General features: G+C 45.4%; 1 protein-coding gene across 6 annotated transcripts in view; it reads right to left on the bottom strand.

The window, feature by feature from the left end:
* Positions 1–25,682, bottom strand: part of MBNL3 (muscleblind like splicing regulator 3) — a 93,736-nt gene that overhangs the window by 18,993 nt on the left and 49,061 nt on the right. For all 6 annotated transcript variants that reach the window (XR_004497346.1, XR_004497347.1, XM_015626179.2 and 3 more), the window contains exons 3-5: positions 13,836–14,000; positions 5,782–5,982; positions 4,107–4,343 (exon numbers count right to left, since the gene is read on the bottom strand). Coding sequence is in view for 4 of the 6 variants with exons in the window: in XM_015626179.2 (XP_015481665.1) it covers positions 4,107–4,343; positions 5,782–5,982; positions 13,836–14,000 (603 nt within the window). In the remaining 2 variants the exon portion in view is untranslated. The remainder of the gene's footprint in view (positions 1–4,106; positions 4,344–5,781; positions 5,983–13,835; positions 14,001–25,682) is intronic.

Below are 25,682 nucleotides of genomic sequence, written 5' to 3'. Positions count from 1 at the left end.
GGCTTGTGCCACTTCTCTGCATGGCATGGAAAGTAATTCTTCAGCAAGACTGACAGATAAAAACACACTGCATGCCAAAGTCAGAATTTCCCACGTGCTGGTTAACAAACTTCTCGTTATTTTTTGCAAGACAAGCACTGGATTAAACTTTTGCAACAAACAATTTAATTGCACCTCAAAGTTCCCCTCAGATCTCTATCTTCTGGGACCAGATCACACTTTCACCCTTTCTGCACTCAGCAAAGAGGGGCTGTGTCTGCTGCCAGGCGTGAAAAACACAGAATGATCTGAGAGAGGGCACAGGTAGCACCTGTTCCCTGGCAAGCAGCAGAAGCAAAGTGAGCAGTTTCCTCTGAAGATCATACATGCTCTTATCACTCATGAAGGGTTCAGAGGAGGTAACATTCCAATGAGCAGCTGCAAACCTTTCGATGTGTCAGAGCAGGAACACTTGTAGAAGTAGCTTCTCCCGTAGGGTTTGTTCAGTGGGGGAGTAGCTATGGGCCCTCCCACTCTGCCAGACCATGGCTCCTCAGAGTGGTGGCTCTTGAAAAGGACAGCAAGGCACTGTGCAGGTCCTGCCTGTGCTGGGTCAGCTGTGAGCAGGGCAAGTGAGAGGCTGGACATCAATCGCAGCATCATTCCACCACTGCTGGCCGAAGCTGGGCCCTAGCAAGGCTTTGTACTGCTGCTGCCTAAAACTCTGATAAGGAAGCCTCTTGACTATGTAAACCCAAAAACAAGGCTTTGGAGAGGAAGGAGAGCAGATCAGCTTCTCCTCCCTAACTCTGGGAAGCAACATCAGCTTAACAGCTCACAGCTCCTGTGTCCACTCTTCCCTCTCTCCGCTATAGCTGGGCAACAGGAGCTCTTTCTTTTAAAATGTGTTGTATCCCTCCCTTACTATTTGGGAAAACAGGAAGGAGCTGTCTTCTGTGGAGCCAGGACTGACTGCACTGTGAGGATGGCTTTTGCCTCACTATGAGGCATCATAAAGCCAAGTAAAACACTATTTGAGAGTCATAAAACAATCAAAGACAGCATATATGAAGACAGCTTGCAGGCAGAAGCTCAGGGAGCAGATCCCATGCTTGAGACTGAAGCAAAAGGCACCCAGAGCAAGGTCCCTTTGCTGACACTGTCCCACTGGGGAATGGGGGATGAACTACAGACAGAGCCAGCTGAAGGGACAGCCACGTCCCCAGCTTACCCAACGCATGAGCCAAGTCCCACACTGCACCTGTTTCAGTTCCTGGCACAGATCCCCCAAGATACTGGTTAGACCTCTTCCCCCTAAATCCCAGTAGTGCTCATTACACAGAACACTTTTGTGCAGGGCAGTTACAAGCATGGCACTGGCCAGGCAAGGCTGTGATGTTGAGAATACAAAGAAAAGTTACTGGATCTGTCCTGTAATCATGCATTTAGAGCATACTGCAGACCTAATGAGCTAAATTCTCCCTGAAACATTGCATCTTGTGACTCCAAAGCTGCCAGTGTTTGGAAAAAACACTTCAAAAGCCAGAGCTGCCACCCCCAAGATTATTCACTGTCTCCAAAACACATCCAGGCTTCAAGAGGCAAAGCTCAGACATTAATGGATGGTGTGTGGGGCACAGGATTGGCATGTCTGAATGCACACTGAACATTTCTGGCTGGGATGGGCAGTCTCCCCAGGCACTAACACCACAGACCAAGAGCAGAAGGCTTTCATGCAGACTAAGATGGTTACGTGCAAAGCGAGAAGGTGAAAGGTCCAAGTACCAGGTCAAAGGTTGCCTCGAGCGGTCGCTTCAGTGATCTGACAGCTGTCTGAGTCTTAATTAGCAGGCAGCGAGCACATGATGGCAATGGGCCGGGGAGGGGGATCAAGCACAGTAACAAAAACAGCAAGCAGAGGTGTGTCAAGAGAGAGCAACAATTTGGGAAGGCGAAGAGAAAAAAAATTAAAAAGTGAATGCATTATACAATATATTAAAAAGACGAGGCATGCACAACATGGGGTGGCTGGGTAATTACCTGGCCTAGTGGCAAGTCAGTTATTTTGCCTTGGTAAGTTTTAAAAGTAAAGAAATGTCATCACAGGACATGTGCTTTGGAGCTTTGTCACATCAGCTGGCACAGCAGGGCAGGAGCGCTCAGGGATTAGCACCTCACAGGGACTGGCACTGGGCTCCAGCCCTCATGCTGCAGCTACACATCATGCAGAGGCCAGCAGAGCACTCGTGGAGAGGGAAGGACCATTGGAAAAGGAGGGAGCTTCAAGCACATGCTTAAGTGCTCTCCTGAACTGGAGACTGAGCCTTGCCCAGTTCATCCAGTGCTGCACTGACTCCAGCCAAGCAGCAGTGAGTGAAGCTACGACTTGTGCACAGAAAGTAACTGCAGGATTGGGTCCCTCAGAAATGCTGAATTTAGATTTGAAGTCATTCTAAATCTGTTTTAGAATGTAGATCCTAGCCTAGCATCTGTTTTCCCCTCCAAGAAAATGGAGAACCTTTCTTCCCTTTAATAAAGTCTTACACCTCAACAGGTACAGTAAATGCATGGAACCTTGAAAAGTCAATGAATAATGTAGGCTGTTTTGGTAGCAGGGGCGATGCAACAAGCCATCAATAAATATTTTAAAGGTTCTAGTTAACAGCATACAAATAGGGTTAATTACATTTTTAAGAGAAGCCAGCAGGATGAATAAAACATGCATTGGCTTTGGTTAAATAGCAATGTCCTAGATAATTAGTGAAAAGGTAAAGATTCAATTGTGAAAAACACAAGAGTTTCATTTCAGAAGGTTATTTTTCAACAGACCTGGACTCTTATTTCAACAATAAAAACAGTAAGAAAACTAATAAATAAACTGTGCAGGACAAATAAATACTGCAGCATAAATTAATTGTTCAAATTACATTCCAGGTAATATTGATGCCACAAGGAGGGCAATTGTTTAATTTCTAGAACTGCCACGGCTCTGCATTAAATTTCATTATGAATTAAAAGCAACCTCCTTTACTATCTTAAAAAAATAAAAAGGTATTTAGAAAAATATTAGTGGCCTTAATTCTAAATCAAAAAGGCGGCAAGAGCCTTTTTAATGCTAATTTAAAAAAAATTGAAGAACTCATAGGAGAGATGGAAGGGACTGCTAGAGATCAGCTAGATCAATATCCTGCTCAAAGCAGGGTCAACTACAGAGGCTTGCTTGAGACTCCATTCAGGCAGGTTGGCAGTACCTACTAGGACGGAGAATCCTATTGTAGTGTTAGACCTTTCTTCGGTAAATAAATTTTTCCTTATGTTTAAATTGAATGTCCTGATTTTAAGTTTGTGCCCATTGCTTCTTATCTTTTCATTGGGCACCACAGGGAAGTTTCCCTCCACCTTCTTTATGTCCCACATCAGCAATTTATGCACATGGGGTAGGATCCCCTGGGTCTCTCCTTCCCTTCCCAGCTCTCTCATCTCTGGAATTAACAGGTCCCATTAAACCAAACTCAACAGAATGGCAAACATTTATACCAGCTAGGAGTCACCTGGTCTTCCTTGACTCATGTTCAGAACTGTAGAAATAAGTAGTCCCAATTCAACTTAAAATTCAGGTGGGACCATCTCTATCAGGTCCAAAGCATCAAACTGGTCAGGAAGTCACCACTGTATTGTGAATTGTAATTTCACTAAGTCTTGGCAAAGGTATTGGATATAAGTTTGCTAAGTTCAAGCAACAGATATCATCTGCTTTTTGCAGAGAACAGGCCAGGGTCTCCCTGAAAAGGATATATTGTGTATTGAGGAAGCCTAACTGACCCCTATGACTCTGCCAGGGAAGGTGCTGGGTGCTGCTGCACTTGCATTCATGTCACACCACAACGTCATGTCAGCAAATCACAGGGCTGGGCACCGTGTCCCTACCTGGTGAGATGTACTGTGCAGTGAGGGTTTCATGCTGTGGTGAGCACAGAGACAGGATGAAGAGATGGATCTTGCACATGCTCTCAGCTCTATTTACAAAGGCAGCCATTTACAAAGCTCTCTACTTTTCCAAAAGTGACACATATAACACGTGAAATCTCTTAGCAATGGAAATGCAGCTTGACAAGAGCACTACTTACCATTGCAGCTGCAGCTGTCTGGTTCACCTGGTGTTGAGCTGCCTTGATTTTGGCTTGCAGGTGTGCAGGGGGATGAAAATACTTGCATTTCTCCCTAGAGCATCGACCTTTGATGTAATCCATGCAAACTGTAACAGTATTTTCATTTGTGTCTATCATTGCAATATCTATAGGGTGAGCATAGCGGCAATCATTCTCACCACGTGTGCAATTTCCACGCTGAAACTCTCGACAAACCTTAAAAGAAAGTCACATTGTTGAGCAGAACATTAAGTCACTTTTCATTCAGTATTTTCAACACAGAATATCAGTTCAGTTGACCACATTAAACCATGTGTGTATTCTAAATCCATGCTCATCTGGGGTAGCACATACATCAACAGACACAGGGGCAACTGGTGCTACTCACAACTGCTTCAAGAGGTGAAAAAAACCACAACGTTAATAAAGCCAATTACCAAATGCAAGTGAAGTACAGAATTTGTGCAGAATGGAAAGTGACCCCAGAAAATCAATGTCATTGTGACAAAACTTGTGTAGCTCAGGATTTCTCCCCTGCCTCTAAAGCTTAAATGTTAATAACTTGGCCATTTGTGTCTCACCTGGATTATGTATTTGTTGTGAAGCACACTCTTGGGTAGGACATTTAATTCTAAATGTTACATGCTACTGCTATTTGCAGCAAGTACTTTTTCTTAAACATAAGGTGCCTCTTTCACATAAATAGTCTCCCTGCCCTTCACAATAAAACCCCGACCCTGGCATTACATGACAGCACATTTGATTACACAGCAATGTGTTTGAAGGTGTTGCCAAAATTACTAGTTGTACTAGGATCCCGCAGATCCTCGTAAGTTATGACCACTGAAGCATCAGAGGCAGAGAAAAAGGTTTCACAAAAAGTCTGCAAGGTTTCTTGTCTGAGGAACTGAGAGAAGTTGTTGAATAATATAGCAAGTGGTGTAGCTCACGAACCAATGTGTAATCAGACTGAGTGTGGGGAAAGGTGAGATGTCAGCAAGGCAAGATAAAGTACATAACACAAAACAATGTGTTTTGAAATTATACCCTTCTCTGCTATCTTCCCATGTTATAATTTACACCTGCAGGGGCCTCTGAATTCAGGTCCTCAGCCCTTATCTCCTGCAGAGTCTCTGCTTAGGGTTTGAAAGACATTTACAACTCCTCCTCCAATAAGTCCCAGCATGTCCAGCCAACTGGGGAGGGAGAGCCATCTTTCCAACACCCCACACTCACCACTCCCATCAGTGTAATGCTTAAAGCTTTCTGTAAAAGCTCGATAAGCCCATCTCTAAAAAAGGGAAATGTCTGTTACCTTCAAAACATCTCCTACCCAATGAAGTTTAAGGGCAGACCATCTACTTGGTTTTTTGGAGGTTTTTTTAAGCATGGCAGATCACATACAAAAAGCCAATCCCAACCATGCTCTAATACTCACTGATACCAGAAGAGTGAGTTTTCCCAAATTTCCAAGGATTTGGGAAAAGGTCCCGCAAGAGTGTCTGCTCTGGCAGAGAGCAGCAACCCTATGCTAGGAAAGCTGCAAGTTAAACTCTGTACTGTGCTGCATCAGGTCATTTTAGCAGAGAGCAACAGCTGGGAGCACATGTCCTGTTCATCCCTGTCAGCAGTATTGAATCAGATGTCCAAATACCTCCAGTTTATCCGTACGCATCAGTTTCTGCCCAGCAGAGCCTCCCGGTACTGTAACAGTAGGATTTCCAGAAACCAGGACAGGAGTATTTGGTAAAAGCTCTGCAGGAACTAAGCCCATCCCAGGAGAAACATGACTCAGGTAGGGACTAAAAGCCATTGTGGGGCTTGTTGCAAGCGATGGAGTCACAGGAAACGTTGTCTGTGTACAAAAAGAGGAAAAACAAAGTATTAGTTAAAAAGCTCTGTCTTGGATTACCCATCAAAGCCTTGCATCACACTTCAATCCTTTTAGACGATTTGATTAGCCACATCAAAATGCTGTGCTCTCCAATCTATTCATCTATTGCCATTTATTTCTGATCCATTCGCTTCTCCTGACTCACAGATTTGTGACTCATCCTGAATACAAGGCATCTTTATTTGTCAGATCAAAGCATATTGATGATCTTTATAGTTTAATGACACAATTAAGGATTTCATGCCAGCAATTAGGGCAGGCCCAAATTAAACAGACTTTTCATTCCCAAATAAACATCTCAGCTTCCTTATGCCTACACCGCAATGCTGTACAGAGACTCCAAGGTAAACTGCAGCTTCAGGACCTGGAAGCAGTAACTCCATTAGCTGCACTACTGCATCCACCATCAGCCTGCCCTGAACTCCATGTCAGCATGGCCAGTGGGCCTCAGGTTAGACCACAGGCATCATTCATTCAGGTGAGGTATCTCTGCTGCAGTATACTCGGTTAGTCAGGCATCCTGCACATCTGGGGATGGTTTCAGAGTGTCAACAGGCTCCAGGCAAAAGCCATTTTGCAGAAGGATCTAAGTCTGTACTCCCTGTGAATGGCAGCAAGAGGACACCAAGCTCATTAATGCCACAACATACCAAATCTCATGGCTGTGGCAAGAGCTGGTGAGTCTTGAGCATGGAAGAGCAATGACAAAGTGTACCAGATGAGAGGGCTCAAGTGGACTGGTGTGAGGTCCAAGACTCCATCTGCACTACAAGGAGCCGTGTTCTCTTTGGGACAGAAAAAGATGCCATAAAGATCCTGACCACTTCAGGTCCCTACATTGTGTTGGGCAGATCCTATGAGTGCAGTAGAGCTTTAGTGCTGGGGCCCAGAAACACTTCCTTGATATGAGCTGCTCCAGCAGCACTCATCTGGGAAAGGAGCTGCTGTGCTGGCAGGCAGGTGAGCACAAGGCCCCTAAGCAAATGCTCAGTCTGGGACTAGCCCCTAAAACCAGGGAGTTTGTGAGGTTTGAAAGCACCAGATCCAAAGTATTCTTGGGAATGAAACCAATTCCAGCTGATGAAAAACTCCACCTGCCCCCACTGAAGATGAGTGTGTGTATGGCAGCACTCCTGCTCCTGTAGCAGGGGCTTGAGCACCCCCAGGGAAAGCAGCCTGAAACTTGCAACCATTTTTATATTCCCTCCTGACACCTACTCCACTGTGAATTCTGGGTTCCAGTTAAAGCTGCTTACACTGGCAGGTGTCTGTGATACATCCTTGTGAGCTACAGCCTCTACTTGGCAATAATTACAAGTGTGCTTACACAATGGCCTGGGGCAGTTTTTTGGCTACACACACCCTTCCCTCCTTTAGTCTTGGTACTTTTAGTCCGGTGAACTTCTAAAAGAAACCATATATGGATAGTGTGTTCCTCAACAGCATCTTCATCCTGGTACTTTCATACTTTGCTTGTTGCAGTGTGGAAGAAGTTAACCCACAGTTACACCAGCCAACTCTCCTAACCCAGCTCTAGCTCAATAATGCCCCTTCCTAAGGTCAGTGACAGCAAGCGGCTCCTGATCTGATGGGAAAAGGAATCATTGACAGAATATACCCCATTCTTTCCTCCTCAGTGAGGAGACACAGCTTCCTGCATCAGTGATGCTGGATGCTTTAAGTGTAGCAGAACCAAATAATTCTCTTTCTGGGAGGGATTTCCAATTTTCCTTCTTGTGAGCCTTAGTCACCACTTCAGCTGTTGGGAGACTTCAGCCACTAAAGCCAGAGATTCCCCCAATCCACAGCCCTTTATTAAATAATTTTCTTCTCTCTTTCAATTTTCTGTGGCTCCCAGACATTTTACTGCTAAAAAAGCTCTTTAGGATTTTTAAAGCTGTGACTCCCTGAACACTTCAGTGAGAAGGCAGCATCCATTAGACTATTTTCTTTTGTGCGAGTACCAGTAATTACAGTGGTATCTGCTGAAATTCCGGCACCACTTGCACCATAAATGCTATTTTAAGGAGTTTCTCCTGCCTGGTCAGTCCGCAGAGGTTATAAGGGGGCCTGACACGTTGTCAGCATTTGTTTTATGTACCCATAGTAGTCCAAACCTTGCAGTTACATGTGGTTTGCACAAATGTGTGGGCAAACCTACCCTATGTTTTTCAGCACCTAATACAGCAGAAGTATCCTGACTGAGCAGATGTGGCAGAAACACTGCTCCAAAATGCCAGGAGATCCTTTAAAGCAAGCTTCTCCTGCTTGGGTTCAAACACAGCCAGCAGTCAGGCCAAGGACCTCACTGGTTTCTAAGACAAAGGGAAGATGTTCCTCCCACTGCACAAGGCAGGATTTGTGCAGACTGGAAATGCTGGGGGCTTGCAACACCTCACACTGAGTGAATTCACCTGAAACATTCACAAAGAGATTATACACCAGCCTCTTCGCCAAAGCTACTACAAAGGTGGAAGCAGGACCTGCTCCCTGAAACACAATTCCCATCTCCCTCAAAAGCAGTTCCTCTTCTCACTGGGAGCAATCAGCAAGGGCAAATGGATCCAAACCCAAGCAGAAGCGAGTGGAGAAAAGTTGTGCGTGAGGAACAACTGTGCAGTACGATCCACTTGCGATCCTGGAAACCTGCAAAGTGACGCCTGTAGGAGCAGGATGAGATTTTATTGCTGCTGCTGTTTGTTCAGCCCCTTTCCATGCCCTGACATCTGCTCACATTCCCAAGGTTTCAGGAGCGCTCCTTCTGCCTGCCTGCACCCTGTGCCTGCTTCCCTGACTGGAAGTGACAGTTGTGCTCCACACCCTGCCCGCAGGCTGGGGCTGATGCTCGCAGCCAAGCGGGTGCAGAGCCAGGGAACAAGCAGACCTCACTCAACATATTAAACCTCCAAGAGCTGGGGTTTTAAGTCTGGAGTGCGTGAAGCGCTCTGAGAGCTGCGCCTTTGTGAGCTGGCACCAGGGAGCTCTGTATTTATTGTGGCTGATGAGGGGAAAAGATGGGCTGTGCTCACTGCCAGACCCGGCTGCCTGTCTTGGATTGGGAAATCCAGTCTGGCTCATGCATCAGTACCAGTAAATAGGGATGCTGCCAGCCAATTCTTTCCTCTACGTCTGTGCAGGTCCCCCATGTCCTCAGGGAATGTGAGCAGATTTCCTTCTTGCAGCCAGAACCCAAATGTAATTTTTACTCCAAACAGTACTGCCCTCCTCAACATGCCTCCTGTCCACCTCTTGTGACAGCTGTGCTGCTTTTGTTCGGGATACAGTTGATTTTCTCCACAGTAGCTGGTGTAGGGCTGTGGTTTTGATTTGTGCTGGAAACAGTGTAGATAATTCAGGGATGTTGTTGTTGTTTCTGAGCAGTGCTTACACCGGGTCAAGGGCTTTTCTGCCTCTCACCCCACCCAACCAGCGAGTTGACTGTGGAGGGCTGCACAAGGAGCTGGGAGGGGACAGAGGACAGCTGACCCCAACTAACCCAAGGGATACCCCAGAAGGAATGGCATCATATTCCTGATATAAAGCTGTGGGAGAAAGAGGAAGGGAGGGACAGGAGACCTGACAGAGCAATATTATGGCTGTACACTAAAAAACTGTCAATTTAATTGCTGGTGTGCTCTAGGGCAAAACAGAGGGACTGAAAGTATCAGCACTTACTCCTGCTGCCCCTCTTAAAGCTCTTGCTAATTCAAGAAATACAGACATTGCAAATTAATGTTTGTAAATCATAGCAGAGAGACACTACCAGTAACTCCTGTGCAGAGGGAAACAGGTTACAGTGCAGCAGCAAAGATTTCAGGCTGGTAGCAGCTCACAAGACTGGTTTACTGAATATTAAAATGCTTTTAAGTATAGTAATAATTTTAAAAAGCTGAAATGACTGTTGTGAGAACACATTTCAGGGGGAGGGTTTCCAAGGACTTTGACAGCTCTGAGCTCCTCAAGTATGGATGCTGTTGAGTTGAGGGTGTGAGCAGAGAGAAGGAACTGTCCCAGGGAAGGACATTTGTTACCACTGGTGAAAACAGAACCTGGAACAGCTGATTTTGTTAACAATCTAGAAGTTGCATTCGATTTGGCTAGCAGAAAAAGCTAAAGCTAAAGCTAGAGAAGAAACACAGAGTGGGTGTGAAGAGGAAGGCAGAGGAGTGGTTGGTGTTTTGTCAAACACAAGCACTGTCTCAGCCAGGAAGTGTTGATTCTGAGTTACCTCAGACCCTAAAAAAGGGAAAGCCAGAAAATGAGAGGCCCACTGTAAATACAGAGGTGTTGATAGCCTGAAGGAGGGGAGACAGGTCACTGCTAAGCAGCTATATATGGAAAGCACACAAAAAACAATGGCAGCTTACAGTCTGGTGATAGAAACTGAAGATAAAGATCTTGTACTGACAAGATTGAAAACCTTGATATTAAAAATGTAATTGATGCTGTCAAAAAAACCAAAAATCTGTGTTCCCCTCCAACTTCATTGGGCTGGCTAGCTGCAAAACCACCCTCCAACATGAAGGCTGAGCATGCTGGAGTGAATCCAATGGGTCAAAGCATCCAGCTACCTACCACCACAGATGCTTATTTCTGTAATCAGACTGCAAGGACACACTCCTCGATCATAGGATCTCTCATTTGTGGGTTGCCGTAGTGTAAAAGACAGGTGTTAACACCCCACAGCATTGTCTCTTGGCGGATACCAGCTCTTGGCTGGGCCTGGGTAGTGTGTTTATTCATTCCTAGCATGCCTTTGACTAGAGGCTGAGATATAAATCAGGTTTTTGCTGCATGGAACAAATGCTTGTGCAAAGCACCTGTTGAAATCGGCACCAGCATTTGCTCCAAGCATCACTGGGCAAGAAAGTTGCTCACCCTCTCCTTTAACCCCTCCATCAGCACCAAGGAGTGGTAGCAGGATCCTCTGCCACAGGGGGGGAACAAAGGGCTGCCTTAAAGTCTGGGCTGTCTTCAGGGGCATGGGTGATTCAGAACTATTAAGATAGTCCTGTCTACAAAGACCTTGACACAAAGAAAAGAGTAAGAGCTTGAAAACAAAGAGAAGAAACAGCTTCCCTAGGCAGCAGCAGAGGCAGCTGCAGGGCAGGAGTTGTGGCAAGTGTGTCACCACTGCCGTGCTCCATCAAAGGCTTGTTCAGGCACTAATGGGGAAGCACCAGGCAAACCAGTGCCCTGCTCCACCATGTCACTTGGATCCTGGCCTGAAGCATCTCCATGGTCAGCTCCAAAAGTCTGTCCCACACTGCTGCAAATGGATAAAGCAGGATGGAGAGGGTGGGGAGAGAGCAGCACTTTTTGGGTGGTCTTGCACTGGCACACACAGGACGCAAAGCAACCATATCCAAGAAACCAGACACAACATTTACCAAAGTAGCTCTGCCTAGAGCCCAGCTCATAGACAGATGACATATCAGGAAGCCTGGTGAAAAGCTGCTACGTTAAAAAAACAGGTTTGGTTTTAACTTGGTGGGGGTTTTTTTTGGTGGTGGGTTTTTTTAATTAGGTAGCTTTTCTCGTGAAACTGCACTTTAAAACGTCTGAACATTCAGCCATTGTTTGGAGCTATTAACTGTGCTATTTCAAATCTCATCTCTGGCAAGCATTCCAATTAAGCAGGCATCCTGTTGATTAGCTTTCTGATCACATGGGATTTGTTCTGCTGCTGCATCACATACAATACTTTCTACTTTGACAAATTTCATGTGTACCCAGAAGGAGGCCCCACCCTTCTCATTTAGAGAGAAAAAAGTTCTCAAAGCTAGCTTCCACTGACAGCATCTTTGGGAAATCAAAGGCAGTTGAAAGAGAAATCTCTTGTTTGTCCTGAAATTGGTGTGGAGCAAGTTGGGCAGCAGGAATCAGACCAAGCACTTGTTTAGTCTGAGTAAAGTGTGGGAAAGCATGAAGGGAGCAGTCACTGCAGAACGAATTTTTATTTTTCTTCTTTGCCCATGTCTTCCTCATGACACAATTTAGAAACCAGGGGCCCTTCTCATCAGATAAAGCTACCTCTGAAATGACAGCACTAACCAGACAAACAGACACATTCAGTTTCAGAGGCAATTTGAAAGGCAGGAGTAAAATTTAGGAGCACACTGGACCTACAAGATTACAAAGTGGAAAGATGGGAACTTTCCAAAGAGGAAATCCCGAAGATACTTTGAATAGCCAGCCAAAGAGCATCCATCATGAATTCCCTACAGAGGTAAACTTCAAATAGGAAGGGTTTGTTTTTGGTACAGGACTTGGAAACCAATGCCACTGTCTTGTGAGAATTCAGGATTTCCTTGTGATGTGGACAATACTTTCAAACTCCACAAAAAAGAGGTGCAAGATTACAGCAATTAAGAGCCTAAGGCACAGCACAACTAAGGACCTTTTCTGTGGACAATCTTCTGTCTCACCTTTCCATCTTCAAAATGGAAAGAATAGACAGCATTTTCCTAACTTACAGGGCAGGGCCAAGATAAAGCTACTAGCAGACACATAGGATAATCAGAGTGATGGCAAACATGGAAAAGCCCCCAAAACACAGGCGGAATATGCCAGACTGAGGAAATGGCCCAGGCTGGTGGCAGACCAACATCATGAAGGGAAACTGGCCAGTTTTCCTTGTTGAAACAGAGAAACCTCCATCACAAGCTCTTATACCAAACATCACAACAACCTTCACTGTTCTCTGGTGAGAATAAACCAGGAACACCTGAGCTTTTCAAAGCTGGAGTGACAGATGTTGTGTCCCACATGGATAGAGAGGTCAGGCAGCACAGGTGGGACACCAGGAGACCAAGTTCAGGCTGGTTCACAGACCTGACACCTTCAGGCTAGAATAGCTTGTCCGAAGGATTTGGCCAGTCCTCATGTGTAGCACAGCACAAGGAGCCTCACCCAACTACAGCACGCTAAGTGCACATTGACCCAGGAAAGATACTCAGCCCAACTTTAAACTGAGAACTCCTAATTAACTCTCAGTGCAGCTTATTCACATCAGCACTGAAGAGCTGCTTCAAGACCTCTGACAGTTACTGAAATATACATTGTGACAGACTAAAACTCAGCTGACAAATGTCATCCCCTCCCAGATACACCAACCAGCAGACACAAGCCATCCTTTCCCTGGCATAACAGGGTTCTCCAGCCTGAAACCTGTTTTAACTGACAAGCAAAAGCAGGGACAGGCAGTGAAGGCTTCTCTGAACTACCTGCTCTGCAAACACCTATCTCCCACAGGCTTCCCTTCCTACCTGAAGAGAAGCAAATCTTCCTGCTCTTACTCTAAATCAGCATTACTGTGAAAAACTAGTGACAGGGCTGTGACATTAGCACAAGTCTCTGCTGGGACAGCTGCAGTGAAATGGGTCTCACTCACAGACATTAAAAAGGATTAAAGTCTAGGTAGGATTCATCTGCCCTAGTTTTAGTCCAACAGTGCAACACATCTAGTCCAAGGGAGTCAGCATCATCTCAGTGGAAAACAGCTATCCAAAATAGGATCCACTGGAATTGAGCCACTCAGAACTTCTGGGATGTATGTCAAACAACTGGTCAAAAAAGCAGCTGGTGCTAAGACCCTTCCACTTGAAGCCCTGACTCTTGCAGCTCCTCAGTTATCAGAGGGAAAGAGAGACACAGCTTGCAAGGAGATGCAAAGGTAGCATCCGACCCCTCTGGAAGACTCTGTCCAGTTCTGTGCAGCACATACAATGGCCTGAGCTCAGGCACAGGGCTGGGGCCTCTGTGAGCAAACAGGGGAGGAACAGGGAGCAGTGGGGTCCGTGGCTATAACTCACAATTGGCTGTAGCTGCGCGCCCGGTAGCATGAACTGCATCTGCTGAGCAAACATGGCTGCGGCCGTCTTCTGCTGGATCAGGTTGTTGCGTCCATTTATTTCAAGTTGTGTTTTTAAATGTGGGGGAGGGTGGAGATATTTGCAGTTCTCTCGGGTACACCGGCCCTAAAAAACATAATGGAACAGCATTTCAGTGAATGTAACACCCAGGGCAGCCAGAGAAATTTAATTAGGGATTGTTTGGGTTACTGGAACAACACAATCATCGAGGCGGAGGCAGCTTGGTAGCTACTGTGCCTCTTTTGTGATTTTTCTATAGTAGGTGAAGAGAAGAGCAACATGACTTCTCCTGCAGTAACACTAACTGAATACTATCAAGCTAAACCAAAAAGTCAGGCTTCCTGATGTTAAAATGATTGTTGAAAGAAAAAACCCCAAACAATCTAACAGAAACACCAATACTTTCAGAAGCTGGTGGCAACAATTCCAGAAACCACAACAAAAATTCCCTGTGCTCCTTGTGTGGGTTGCTTTTCCCCTCCTTCCCAATGCCAGACCACTTAATTGGCCCTGATAACCAGACAGCAAGAAACAAAACTGTCTCCACCATTTCCCCAGCTGCACTGGATAAAACTTTAAGAGGACAGCTCTGTAAGGCAGCACCTCTGTTCCACAACATGCAGGTACCCCAAGATGCTGAGAACTAGCAGTCACAGGAGGAAGAACTGAAACCGTTTTCCCCCTTCATGCTTTCATTTGTCAAAAGTGATGTGTGTTGCATCACTGACTCCTTCCCCCATGCAATAAACATAAGCACTGGTCATGCCAGTGACTCCTAAAAAGCAAGAGATCACTGATGTTATCCCTGCAAATCAACTGAGATCATCACTTAAAAAACATGTATAAACTGTGTCTTACTTTCATAGTGTTTGCAAGTAGACATAAGAAGATAAATATCAACACATCACTAAATAAGAAAGCTAGTAACAAATGTTGTCATTAAGATGAAATAGTTCTTGAAAATTAAGTTTTTTTTCTCTCCACCCTTTCTTATTTAATTTCTTCCTCAAGAAACAAGAGGCATACAGAAAACATAAAATACTTAATGTAACTTTATGCAAAAATGGTTACTTTTTGAGGAACAAATTCTTTGGAGCTAATCAAAGCCTATTAAAATAAGGCCAGACCTGGAGGCCACAGAGCTGTTCCACGACAGATAATTAATAACAGTTCCTGCAGCCAGCAAAGGCACAGGACCATCCATTACCAAGCCTGTCCCAGGCACGGTTGTCAAGGGCTGTACACAGAGTTCTCAGTCTCACTGTAATTACATTTGCCTTCCAAAAGGGGCACATCAGATGACCCCATGTCCCTGTTAGCAGGATCATGTGCAGCAGAGCTGTAACCCCATAACCAGGTCCACAAGGATACAGCTGTTACACACCACTCACCCAAGGCTCAGGTGGGAACCTCCTGGGATCAGCCTCTGATACATCCAGGATACTCCCCTGGGGATTCTTTAAGGCTTTTGCAAACGTACAGGTGAAATCACTGGACAGTCCAAGAACCACTGCAAAAAGTCAATGCTGTCACCCACTGCAGGAGCTGGTTTTGAATCCCCAGCCAGGCTCCCCAGAATGCCAGGTATCTGTAGAGCAGCCTTAGATTTCCAAGCTTTACTCTGCCCCACTTCCTGGTGGGAATAACAGCACCACTGGGGAGAGGGTGGAAGAGCTTGACTGCAGCTTAAAAGGGGCTGTTTGACATTTGTCATGGGAAAAGGCTCCTCTTTTACCTGCTCTGAGGAGATCAGAATTAAACAAAAGGCAAATAATTAAATGCAAGAAGTCATGGGCTAGAGACAGTGGGACAGGAAAAAACCCACTTCCAAACTTTAGCAGCCTGGTGGTGGAACAAAACTCTCTGCCCTGCTCCTAGAAGAGCCCAGTGGCTCCCAGCAACCCAACTAAAAACAAAAGAGTCTTTTTAATGCTATTGTTTTGGCTTCTCAGTAATCCAGCAGCCCCAGATCGCCAGCAGTGAGTTAATTGCTTACAGCCCCTGAGGACACAAATCTTCATCCCCAGACACTTTTTCACATCTGTGTAAAGTGAGGGTAAAATGGCAGCTGGCTGGTGCTCAGACTGTGCCACTACAAAAAATAACTGCATTAATCTGCAAGGACAACACTCATCAGCACTGGACAGATTTGGGTCATCCTTCTCATGCTGCACAGGACCAGGCCTCTCTACAGCCTATCCCATCATCTGGGACCCAGCAAGAGTCCAGGGTTCAGCCTCAGAGCACACCTGCAGTGTCCCAGCTCCTGCAGAGCTGCTGCTGACCAGGAGCAGACCCCACTGAACCACAGGCTGTACGTGGCCGGGCAGCTGCTCGATTCTAAGCTTCAACCTCCCACAGGCTTACACATCAGCCTTAGAAATTCCTCCTGACTGTAACTTGGCACAAGTGTTTTGGGTTGGGGAAACACTTATTTCTACCAAATTTGGAATAAATCTGTGTAGATGTTTCTACACTGCAGGAATGGAGAAGATTGAAAAAAAAGAACTACTGTTTTTTGTAAACAATACTTACACAGTTGACTTCAACTTGAGAAGGACTTTGCTGTTTCAACTGAAATTGTGAATATCATTGATACCAGCAACCCCAGCTCGGTGTGAAGCTTTGTTCTACTTTTTTCTTTCTCAAAGCAGTTTGTTTAATTCCAACAGGGGGTTCTACAAACAGAATATTTTTACTACCAATAAAAAAACCACCATACAGCACAAGGCGTTGGTCATGCAGACAGAGTCTGTAAGCTGAAACCAGTGCCCACACAGTGCTACTGGTTTCAAGGACATGTATTTGTAAGAAACAGAGCTGCTGCAGAGCAAAGGCTGTAAAATGCTGTCAGTCAGGCCTTTGAGGGCTCAGAAAGACTAAATGAATCACTGCTACACTCAGATTCAAACCAATGCCTTTGGTCTAACTCCTCCTCGCCAACATTTTGATCCTGAGCACCACCAACCACTTTGTTTCACTGGGGCATATTGGAAGCCACAGCTGAGTTGAGCTGCCCTCTCTCCAGCATTACAGTAAGTTCTTCATCTTTCAGACAATGAATTTTAGGAACTGGTGATGTGAAAGAGTGACACAAAATGTTCCCAGTTTAGACATCTTACTATGTAACAACTTTCAAGCTGTCTCACTCTATAGTCATGGGCACCAGTAGTACCCCCTGAACTCCAACACTGGAAGGGGTGAGCCCTTCTTCTACCCTTCCATCACAACACCCACAGTTCCTGGTACTTCCCAGAAACACACACAGTTCTTCTAAACCAATTTTTCAGCTCTACAAAAGCTGGCGAAGGACAAAGGAACTGCCATTTTTAACTCCTCAGTACCAGCTGCAACACAGCAGGGAAAGCAACAGGGAACTGGTAGCAAATCTGCTGTGTGGATACTGGGCTGGGGATAAATAAGGACAACTCCATTTTATACCTGGGTGGCCTAAGAATACAACATGAGAAATACAACAGGAGTTAGGCCCCCAGTTTTAGATGAGCATATTTATGCTACAAGGCACAGTTTTCCTGCAGGGACTAGCTGTGGCTCCAGCATACCAAAAGCTCAGCATAGGGTATGGGACAGTTCCAGGGCTGTGCACAGAAGACCAACTGAGACATTCTCCAAGCTGAGTGCTTCACCAAAAAGCACCATTACAGCACCTGGAGTGGCCATTGCACGTGCTGGTAGGGGCCTGGTGCTCAGAGACTGATCTGTGCTGGTAAGCAGCACATTGAGCCTGCTGGCACCAGAAATTTGAGATTTGCTGCTGTCAATTTAGCCTGAGCACTGACTCCAGGACAGGCGCATTGCCACCCTGTCCCGGGTGGCACACAAGCCTGCAGCCAGGGAATCACCACCCAGTAACAGACTGCTGCTGGCCTTGGTAACATGCTAAATATAGCTGTATTTTCTGGCTCCACACAAAATGGAAGGAGTCTGAAGGACCATATTCATCTGATTCTCTGCCAACTACAGCCATGAGGGAAAAGCATATGGATTGCACTCTCATAGGCTTGAAAAATGGGTATTAAAAATAAATCATTAAAAGATTTTATAAGAGTATCTTCTCCCCATTTCTTCCCGCACACTCCCCCACCCTTACAGTAGGCTGCTGGCATGTGATTGACTCTGTGTTGCCAACTTAAGTCATGCTGTGATGGCGTATACTGTAAATGGCTGGCATCTGACACCAGCTAACGTGACAGCAGCTTGCATTGCAACAAAGCCAGCTGTTTGGAGTGCAGCACTGACAGCAGCACACTGAAATCCCGTAGAAAAACCTGCATTACACCTGGTTCTGGGGAGTTTGCACCTTGTCATCTGCATCCTCGCTCAGAGGGATGCAAATAAGAGTATTCTGGGTACTGCACCAGGCTGGATGAACCTTCCCTAAGCATGTTGCACAAATTCTCTCCTCCCTGGCTGCTGAAGAGAGTTGAACAGTGCTGCAAAAACAAGGCACCCAGCACAAACCCCAATGCTTGCTCACATGTGCACCAGTAATGCAGTTTGTTACGGTCTCTTTAATCCTGGACACCAGTGAGGGGGCTCCAGACACACATTTCTGGTTTTAATGACTGTACACTATGTCCCATCAATCATGAGCAGTTCTCATGTGAAAATCTTCAAGCTAATGCGGCTTTTCACACACTGGAGGCTTCAGTAGGTTGGTGCCCTGACTGTGCAGTCTTTTCCACAGAAACTGATGACATATGCAATGAGTGACAGCAAAGAGAATGAAAAGAGACCAGGCAGGAAAGGATTTCCATGTTTTGCACAAAACCAGGCACCAAAACACAGCTTGTCTACATAACTTTTCTCTGCATGAAGCAGCAGATTTCCACCTCCCCAAGAGGAACTCAGTGGGGAGGCACAATCAGAGATGTGCTGGCCCTGCTTACTCAGTGCCTGTCGCTCCAGTGCTGAGGCACAAAACGCTCTCTGCTTCCCATCCCACTCACCACATGCACACAAAGGCTCTCTCCTGGCTATGGATAAGGATCCATGCTCGTGCCACAGCCTTGCATGGCTTTCTCATACACAGTACAACCTCAACCATCATGTCTGCCCCACATTTGCAGGGCAGGCTGCAAATTCATGCCATAGAGCATGAATTGTCCTGCAATTCATGCTCTATGGCAAAAAGTGGGAAGTTCAGGGTTGCACCCCCATGTCCATGCACAACTAAGAACATGTACTGAGCAGCACATGCTGCTTTAGGTCTCCCCGTGTTGCCACCTGCTCTCTAAGAAAAGAGAGGTCCTAGGAGACAGACTTGGTACATGGTGCCCAAGCTCTAAGTCCTTCACCCATCCCATAAGGACTTGCAGCTTCAAAATTACCCTTCCAGGACAGCAAACCACCAATGCACCACTTCTACTCAAGTTCTTTGTGCTCACTGCAGTTTGTCCTTTAGCAACCAGCAGCTCCAGGGCTGAGCAAGTAGAATGCTGGCTGGATTGAATGGCTCATCCTGCCACTTCCAATGCTGCACCACACTCCTCTTTCCACACAGGTAGAGAGCTGCGTTGGAGGAAAGGAGATAGCTGTCCATCTCACTGCTGGATCAAACACCTTTCACTGGCAAACATCAAATAGCATGGAAATAGCATGTTTTCAACTGGAAAACAAAAGAGGCTGGAGCTGACAAGTCAGTCTGATCATTAGCGAGTGTTGCGTCTCAGATAGGTGTTCACGCAGCCCAGCTGTCACTCGCTGCAGTTCAAAGCCAGCCCTGAATACACCTTTATCTGTGAGTCCTTTCTACAGGCTAATGAAATTTCAGAAATTTTGCTGCCAACTGAGTCAGTGAGAACTGCAACCTTGCAACCTCCCCTGAACATTGACCCTGGCCTAATACATCACGTAACATCTGCTTAAGAGCAATGCTTTCCTCCTAGCAGTGTTGGAGCAACTGACTTTCACAGAGAAGTTTTAATGTGCAATTAGCAGAAAACACTCCTTGAATATGTTCTCATGGAAGGGTGTTAGACCCCTATAAACATCCTGAAAGGCAGCTCTAGAAGAATATAGTGAAGTGATATATCTCCCTATTGACCACACAGATCACCTATTTTCCTTGTACCCATTACTTGTGTATTTCAACTGCAGTTTTGCTCCACTTGCAATAGAAACCTAAAACTGGTTTAGGCCAGATCAAGAATTATTCTCTTCCTCCTTGAGGAAGGACCCATACCTAAAGGCTGTGGTCACATCTACCCCCTTCCTTAAAACTCTCAGCTCTAGACTATGCAAACCATGCTCTTTCAACCCTCCCAGAGCAGTCTCCATGCTTTTCCTTAGGTGACTCCCCCAGTCCCTGCTGCTGTGGGTACCTGCATGGAGCACTGTGCTCCACCTAATCCCTGACTAGTGCTGTGCAGGTACACAGATTTTTTCACATGTCCTGCAGATGACACTTTTGCTTTTACATGTCCTGCATGGCATTTTCTCTCCTATTAACAATGGAACATTCTTTGATTCACTCTCAACAAGCCTCTTCCAGAACTACTCCAGACCTAGCTATGCTGCACCCTGTCTGAGGCAGCTGATTCACTCCAACACTGTATTTCATACTGTTTTTATTGAACTCACTTGCCTTTTTATGGATTACTTTTCCAACCTGTCAAAACTATCTGCAACTCCACATCTAGTTCTCTAAAGAGTATGTAGTTCTTTCCAGCTCAAAGCACCCTACCAATTTAACAAGCATACTCTCTCTATTCCATCATTCAAGCCATCAGAACAAAACAAAACCGAACAGTCCTGCCAAGCACATCCTTCCAGACTGCCACTGAACTCAGTTTTCCAAGCTGTTGTGGATAGTTACATTAAAGTTTATCCAATGCTTTGTTCCCTGTCTTGTTTGGAAGTGGATTTGTGCTGCATCAAAGACTCTCAAACCTAGAGCCAGCACTTCATCCTCCCTCTCTGAAATAACTCATCTCAAAGGCTTTCCAGTTCTACTGCTTTTTCTGCTCCTTTTGGGACAGATGTTGGGATTCTGGAGAGTCCGTGCTCTGCACCCCTCCTACACCAGCAGCCCCACTTATACAATACTGGGTACAAAGAAAGTGGTGGTCTAAAGTTACTTGTAACAGCAATAAAAAATACAGCACAGCTGGCTGCTGACATGTTCCAAATGCAGGTGTAACACCCATTTACAGAGAGCCCAGAGACTGCTGTTATGGTGAGGATCCTGCTGTGAATAGATCAGAGCTGGAAAGAAAAAGCAAAATGTATCTTCTAGTTAGCATTACCAGATGGCAATCAGCCTCTAAGGCAAGGGAAGCAGCACAGACTTCCTACCATACAGAAGTTTCAATGTGTGTGAATAAAAATGCTAGAGTTAAGGTTAATCTGGTAGTTTCCAGCTATGGATGATGCAGATCCTGCAAAATGTATGTTCTAGCCAGGAAAGATTACAGTTCATGAATACAGAATTTGGTGGAAAGAGAATTCAAATACCTTATAAGAAGCACAAAACACAGTTCTACAGTATCTCTAGGATGAGTTTTGCCTAACTTTGAAATTCCCACCTCTGAGTATAAAGAGCCACCTCCCCAGCCTAGGCAAACAGATGAGAAGAAAACTGCTAAAAACACCCCAGGTGTTATTTTAGCCCAGCTCAGCTCCCCTGCAGTCACTTGAGAATCGTTTGCAGATTTTATGCTGTTCTGAACGATGCTCTGAGCTGCACCAGCAGCATGTCAGCTCTGACCCAGGGCTGCTGAGGTGAACAGGGACATGTCTTTTGTCAGGGTACAGAGGACAAGAGTCAGACCTGCCTTTCCACACAGCTTCAGTGGAAAAACCAGAATAGCTATCACAAACTCCCAGGGCTACCAACGTTTCCAGCACTCTCAAGGCAATCCCAGCTTGTCACTAAAACAGCAACTGAATTTCATGGCTTCAATGAATGTTAGGTCAAGCCCTTTTTAAGCAAGCCTAGACTTGATTTTGACTAAAACGAGTGAACCTTGATGTTTTGCATTATTCCAAATGAAAGCAGGTGACATTTGGCAGCTATGACAAGAGTTTTGGGTCCTTTTGAACTGAGAGCTCAAAGCAAAGCTCAGTGGCACATGCAAGTGCAAGGCAGCTTGAAAACCCTCAGAGCACACCAAGCAGACACTCTGTGTTCACCCCACTGAAGGGAGGCTGGTACACTTTGCTCAGTCTCTGTCTGCCTCTGGTGCATTTTGCACAGTCCCAGTCAACCCAGATTTCCTCTTCCTACAGCTGTGGGGCAGAGCCTTGAGAAGCCAACCAATGCTTGGGCTTAAAAAGCCCTAAACATTCTATCCTCTGCAACTTTAAAAGAACAGATCAGTGAAACACTACCACTTCAGTCCAGATAGGGTCTAGCTCTATGGCCAGAGAGTCAGAAAAACACACAAGAAATGGAAAGCAAACTCAACAATCCCTGGCTCTAAGACACTAATGCTGTTCTTTGGCCTCCCCCTGTGACTGCTCTGCTAGGATATTTTTGCTTTGCAGGGAAGATAGAAAGGACACAGAAGGTAAAAAAATACCTTTGTGCAAAAGGTATTCAAATCCAGCAAAAAAGCTGCCAACAGCCAGCTGAGGAGACTGCTGAACAAATTCTAACACGTCCATCTCTTTGTCATTCCAGCCTTAGTCTGTGAAAGACAACCTCTACCACAGACACAAAACAAGCTGTAAGGGGCTGTGTTGTGTGCCACTGGCTCAGGAGGATGTGCTGGGCTTGAAGGCTCTCACCCACCACAGGACTGGAAAGCTGCCCCTTGCCACCAACGCATGGTGACCAACCCCTGTGGCACGTGGCCAAGCTGACAGGGCCAAAGTCATACACTTACTGCAGAGTAGGACAGGTCACCACCAAAAGGCATATAAGGGACAGCAGCACTTTGCCCAAGCAGAGGACACTCTTCCCATCACATGGCACAAACAGTTTAGCACCTGAACAATTTCACTGAGCACATCACAGTGCTTCCCTCACACCAGGGTAAGACTGTGATCAGGTGCAAATGCTGGGAACAAACAGATGCACAGTGTGACCAAGCCCTACTGCACATGCCAGTCCTTTCAAATAATCTGTATAAAAGTGCAAAGCACTTGGACAGGGGGCTTGCAAGCTCAGATGTGCTCTGCTGGAACTCAAACATGCTTATCTAGGACTCACTTAAAATCTGTAGCCTCAAAATGCTTGTCAAGCTTGTTTTTGTTACAAAACTCAAAACAGAACAGGAGACAAAAACAAAGCAGAAAGCAGCATTTCTATGTCCTCATCTCCCTTTTTGGTAGCACCTTAACTGGTGACAGCCACTCACAGCCATTGCCAATCACTTCAAACCACTGACCTCGGCAGGCAAACCCAGCCCCAGAAAGAAACGATGGCTTGTTACCACAGAGCTCAAGTACTATCACCCTGACATTTTAAAATATATTTTAATTAGGAACAGGGGGGACATGCAACTACTGCATTCCAGTAGACTCTAAGCAGCCACAGGCACTAGCCTAAATTCCCAAATCCTTATTCACCTGGCAATTAGGGAAGCTAAGGGCTGCTGTGAGTGAAGTTTTGCACATTGCTGAATACAGCAATGTTCTACTGAGTTTCCCCAGGACAGCACAAAGAGGTCATGGCTGTCCTCCTGCTTTCATGCAGGATTTTCATTCCAAGCTGTTTGTTATACTTGAAGGTTCTTAAAAACTCAGAGCAGTTATTTTGTTGGGGAAAAGCCCTGTAGCTCCTTCATTATATTTTTACATCTTGACAACTCTTTCCAGCTCTGTTCCCCTGCCAAGCTCTCTTCTTTGAGGCCAACGGCACGCTCTGTTATGCTCAATGAAAAAAAGTATATTGATTTTAATGTTTTTGTTTTGTGGAACATTTTAGCTTGCTCCAAGCAATGGACAGTGTTTACCAAGCCCAAAAAATATATATTAAAAGAGTATGGCACTGACAAAGTATTTTTTTTGACATTTTTTATTGTTGTATAGCCACAGAGCAGAAAAACAGGTTTATCTGAGGGATTACTATTTCCAATAACAGCAATCTCATTCCACAAAAGACAGGACTAAAGACTTCATCAAGCTATTTTCTTTTGTATCCACCAATACATTTTGATTATGCTACGTTTGTGAACCGTATCAGTCTGCTACCACCACATATTTGAAACAAGGTTTAAACAGAGTAGAAGTATCATCATTTAGAGTTCTGAACTGAGCCTTTTAAATGTCTTCCAACTATTATTCCACTTCTCTCCTAGGTTCAGGAATGCTAGAAGCACAATAAAATAGGCTTCTTTAGTACAGTATCAAAAACAGGCTCTCTCCAAGACAAATAAAATTTTACAGACCTGCCTGGCCACAGACCTGCTGAAGGAAATGATCGATAACAATTACAAAACAAGGCATTTAGTGTCCAGTAAAGAGAGCACATTTAGGAGCATGTTTAGCCCTGGGACCACTACATGTACAGAGTAGGATGTGGAGTAGATGACATCCAGCAATGTTAATATTCCTGTGGGTTTCAATGTGGGACTATTTCTAAGTAAAAAAAAAAAAATCAATTCTATCTGAAGATAGAAACACTGGCACATCATTGATTTTTCTTCTATAATAAATTACAAAAAAAAAAGCCCATGCCAGCTCTCTGGAACAATACTGCACAAGTACTGTATTAAAAAAAACACCACAAAACCCCAAAGAAAAACAAACAGAATTAAACTTCACATATGTCTTTTACCTTCCATCTCACTCAATTGTGTTCCTCCTGATTGCTATTACACCAGGCCAGCATTTGAAAACAGCAAGTGCGGTTTCTCTTGTCCCTTAAACCATCTTTTCATTGTAAATCCCATAATCCAATTCTATAACTTTCACCAGCTGAATCTGTCAAGGTCATATGGGAAAGTTGATGCTTCTGACCTTCCTCTACCTACAGTGTCTGTTGAATATTACAATTGCAGCAGACAAACCACACGTAGACAGAACCCAGCAAAGCATGTTAAAGCCCAGGAGAATAAATGTTAAAGTACTGTGTTCATGAATACAAATATCGGACATGTGACCACCTCTGGCAGCCTCACGTCTCAAGTTTACACAAGGGAAAAGGCAAATAGGGAAGAGCAGAGATTGATAACTAAGAGTCTGACCCAAACCCTCCCTCCTGTCCTGCAGAGGGCAAAGTCATGCTCAGAAAACCTCATTCTCACTGTGCTTCAGAAAGCAAAATTAAATTGCAAATAAAAAGATATGGAGGTGGCTAGGTTGGTTGGGCTTTTCTAACCATTCCTTGAGCAGGGGAGGATGTGGCTGGGCTCTGCCACTCCAGCTTTCCACAAGTCATGTAGAAACACCAAGATATGTCAGAGCCCAGTTGCACAGCCCTGTGCAATTGCTTAAGCCAACAAAGGAGGTGAGTGCAGGGCAACAGCAGATGCAGCAATACAGGAGGTGATGGCCTCAGTTGCCACCACAGGATTTGCTCCCTGACATCTGTCAGAACCAGGGGTCTGATGTTCCAATGCACAGGACACCTTTCTGCTCTTGGCTAGGATTTGCCCCATAGCAGAGAGCAAAGCCAGCTTGTCCCGCTTCTCACCCTGATGGCCCACTGACATCCCCAGCTGCTTTCTCAGGCTACGGTTCAGTTCACCAAAGACCAAGCTTTGTCCTCATGCTCCTGTTTCAGCTACATGTGCCAGGCATATTTGTGCACAGCAGCACGTTTCCCCTCTGCACTGGCTTTGCAGAGAAGCTACCAAGCTATGAGAAAAGAGCTGACTG

Source organism: Parus major, chromosome 4A (assembly GCF_001522545.3).
Source record: "Parus major isolate Abel chromosome 4A, Parus_major1.1, whole genome shotgun sequence".
In the NCBI taxonomy this organism is placed as follows: Eukaryota; Metazoa; Chordata; class Aves; order Passeriformes; family Paridae; genus Parus; species Parus major.
This window is presented reverse-complemented; position numbering and strand designations above follow the sequence as displayed.